General features: G+C 34.6%; 1 protein-coding gene across 1 annotated transcript; it reads right to left on the bottom strand.

Annotated features, from left to right (window-relative positions):
- Window positions 1-2,933, bottom strand: LOC107614025. The gene is made up of 6 exons (XM_016316234.2): window positions 2,896-2,933; window positions 2,621-2,783; window positions 1,424-1,508; window positions 994-1,080; window positions 656-901; window positions 1-506 (listed from the first exon to the last, which is right to left on the bottom strand). Exons 2-6 carry the CDS (start codon window positions 2,774-2,776, stop codon window positions 427-429), a joined length of 654 nt encoding a protein of 217 aa, XP_016171720.1. The 5' UTR covers window positions 2,777-2,783; window positions 2,896-2,933; the 3' UTR covers window positions 1-426.

Genomic DNA, 3,768 nt, shown 5'->3' with positions numbered 1-3,768 from the left:
TAATAGTATGGTTGTGGTATGATTAATATGATCATCAAATTATCCAAATTAAAGGTTTCCAAATGTCATATTTTTCAGAATTAAAGTGAAATAGAATGTTTAAAAATATGCGGTGAACATTGATCGAACATGCGACCTTCAGATCTTCAGGCTAACGCTCTCCCAACTGAGTTATCCCTGCATGAGATTGAAGAGTACTATTCTACTACTAAACCACTGGTGCTGGTGTAGTGGTGTATATAAGAAGGATTGATATATTAATATATTATAATTATATCTTGTTAACAACTCCTTTGAAGGTTGAGCCTAGCTTTATTTCTTTTTATCGGCCAACTTTTTGACTCAATTAGATAAGGCATATAGAAGAGGAAATTCTATGAAATGCCAGTCTTCGGAAGCTGGTAAAGAATCTTTTAGAAAATATAATTAGCAAAATCTCACTTGAAATAGTTGGTCGGCACAATATGCTACAATAATGGGACCAGCCAAATCACCAGCAGCACACCCTGGAGAGAAAAAAAACATGAAAACTTAGAAAGAAGAATATAAGATACAATCAAACCTTGGGTAAGAAAAAAAAAAAGGTATACTAAGCATTGGAAAGAAAATCATTAGCAAACAATCGAGTTGGTTTTTGCATGTGTGCAACACTTACCAATCCACTGGCCAAGCGATGGACGAATAAGGGTAGCACCAATGCCAGCTCCTATGGAAGCAAAGATTAGAGACGACGAACACCTAACTGTAGCAATGAAAATTTTCTGCCCAAGAATTGCAACTTGCTCGGATTTGTCAACAATGTTACCCACATCATCTTTGGACTTGAGAATCGATTTAAAAAACCGGTACACATCAATGCCTACTTGGACAATCCATGATGCTGCAACGCCAAGCATGTGTCCTGTAAACGACGAACAGTCAGCACAAGATAAATGTAAGTTAAAAGTTGGGCAATCTCAAGACTAGCAGATGATTCAGTAAGGGTGTTTTGACCTCTAAAAGTTGTTCTGCTCACACAAAAGAAGTAAACATGATAAGTCATATTCCTCGCAGCCTTGCGAGTAGCTGATTTAGGGACATCTGTTCAAGAAATCAACACAAACTGCTGTAAGATCTCTTGGAGATAACACAATGAATTTCATTATGATGAGAAGGAAAGAATAAAAGAAAATATATTTTCATGGAAAATAGTAATTACTTAAGGGTATGTATGTGCAAGAGTATATACTGATTAGAGGGAGTGAGTAATAATTGAATGGTTGTTCAATAATTTAAGGTAGGGTTAGAAAATACATGTCATGTTGCAAGGAAGGTGTCCCTCCCTCTGTCATTCCACAGCTTCCCTTCAAATTATTCGCACACTATTTGGCCATTCCATAACCAATAATATGGCAGAACTTGAAACTAGTTCCAGAGAACATACCTTTAAGAATTTTCCATGCCATTCTTTCTGAAACATAATGAACAGCAATTCTTTCTAAAATCCTTCTAGTCGTCACAACGGTTGTCTGTAAAGGCATGCAAGACGCAATGACCAACTAAGTTTACATGTTATGAGAACTGAGAAGGCTAAGGGAACCAAACCTATTTACTTGGTAATTTACTCACTACAAAAGAAAACCAAAAGAAACCATCGGTAGAAATACATAGTATCATCAACAGCAAAAGATTAATTTGGAGGAGGATTTGCATGAAGATAGTGAATGATTTAATTTTAATGTTATTAAATAACAAATTAACAATAACAACAAACACAACAAACTAGCATTGAATAAGTATGTATTTATTTTTCAACATTAGATGTCTAAGGAGGCTAACTAGATTGGGGGAAAGACTCGAATAAACTAATATGAGCAAATTTGTGCAATCTTACAAATATAATTGTAAATACTTTCATAGGAGATGAAGTTTGCATAACATTTGATAGGATGGGAACACCTATAATAAATAGATGTAGATTAAATTTGGAATAGATATATGCAATATGATAGAGATGGAATATATATCATGGGACAACGTATAGCTGTCTACTCCATTTAACTGACCACATATTGACAAAAACATTCTGATGTTATTGTGTTGTTGAAACAATTTTAAACCAAGAGCTACTACCCTGTTTTAGGTGTGAACTTAAAATATCCAGTGTTGTTATTGTTGAATCTAGAGAAGTTCGAAAATTCGCTAGAGTAAACCACCAACCACCATCGTGGCTCCCCAAGCTAATAATATATCTAGTGCATTTTGTAAGGCAGAACTGATCTTTGGGGGGCCAAGATATCATTTCTTTCTTTTAGGGGGGCATTTTGTCAGAAACAGAACTTAACAGAAACAGAATTTGAGGAGCCACAATGGTGTTTTCCTCCTTTGCTAAATTCCACATGTCAAATCAAAAGCCTGGTTTAGTAATCATGCTGTCCACATTGATTAACATGATCATCTATCTATGTCTGTGATGGCAAGGAGGCTTTTAAAAATCAGAGATAGGATTTCTAACAGCGAAATATTATATTGTCACTAATAATAAATGACAAACACTCTCATCAATTTCATACATTATGAATAATTGAAGCACATAACTTGCTGAAAAAAGAATAGAAAAAGGGGTAAAATAAAATCACACCTCACGGATGATTTGCTTCACTGATTTCTTGAAGGGGACAACCAGATCAGTTGGTTGTTCTTCCCTCTCCTCAAGGAAATCATCATCTTCCATTTCAGCACGAGGCTCCAAAAGAGGCAAATAGAACATTAAGAATGACCTTAGCGATGTCATCATGAATGGCCTAAATTCAAAAGCAGAGAATAGAGGCTTAAGCTCCACATTATAATGTTTGGTAGTACTATATCTTAGAGCACCATCATTATTATAAATCCCTTTAGAAGTACTTTGCAGACCAGAAATATAATCTTCAGATACTGCTAGACAACAACATTTTTTATTTTTTATTTTTTATTTTTTCAAAAGAAGAATTTATTCTAATGAAGATTAGACAAGACCATAGAAGGTCGAGGAAATTCATTTTACCCCTGTCTAGGTTTGTCTGCAATTCCATCCAAACAACTTTAAAAGCCTAGAGTTTAAATCCCGCTTGTCTAAATATATTTTCATTAATAAATCAGATTAAAGAGTCAAAACATGGAAACAGTTTTAAGTTTTAGTTAAAACTATACAACATTTGCCTCTCATTTAAGACATTATTATGACATTTTTTATATCTAAGAATTTTCTACTACCTCAAATAAAAATTAAGTCTTGAAATGTTTGCAACTTATCCAAATTTTTAAAACATAAATAAATAAATAAATAATCCACAACTTAAAATCAGCTTCCCATTATGAAAAACAGATCAATTTTCCAACATCCAAATACCAAATCAAATAAACAAAAACAAAGCAATCATGTATTTTCTCAAATCCATTATCCATCCATATAACAAGAATGAATGCATAGACAAATGGAGTCAAAAGTGCATACCCAAACAAAGCCCTTGAGGCAAAGCCAGTGGTACCAGCAGTAAAGGAAGCTGCAGCACCAACAGCAGCAGAGGCAGAGAAAAAAGCAGAAGACTGAAAGGCTTGTGGAGAGTGCAAACCAGAGCCAAAGCTGTGGTTTTTCCTCCACAAATCTAGAAGTATAGCTATTCCAGCCATTATTGGAGCTTCTGACGTAAATCGGCAAGTTGCAAATAAACTACCTTATAATCTCATACACAGAACGTGATGCCAAATATTCCTCAACTGTGGCCTCCTAAAACCTGATCCATAGAC

The sequence above is a fragment of the Arachis ipaensis genome, chromosome B08 (assembly GCF_000816755.2).
Source record: "Arachis ipaensis cultivar K30076 chromosome B08, Araip1.1, whole genome shotgun sequence".
Lineage (NCBI taxonomy): Eukaryota > Viridiplantae > Streptophyta > Magnoliopsida > Fabales > Fabaceae > Arachis > Arachis ipaensis.
This window is presented reverse-complemented; position numbering and strand designations above follow the sequence as displayed.

Bases quoted from the DNA above. Each gene is read 5' to 3' on its own strand.
- LOC107614025 (XM_016316234.2), bottom strand. From the start codon at position 2,776: ATGATGACATCGCTAAGGTCATTCTTAATGTTCTATTTGCCTCTTTTG. The intron at 1,509-2,620 runs GTGTGATTTTAT...ATGCCTTTACAG, and splicing joins TGAAGCAAATCATCCGTGAG to ACAACCGTTGTGACGACTAG. The intron at 1,081-1,423 runs GTATGTTCTCTG...TTTCTTGAACAG, and splicing joins GGCATGGAAAATTCTTAAAG to ATGTCCCTAAATCAGCTACT.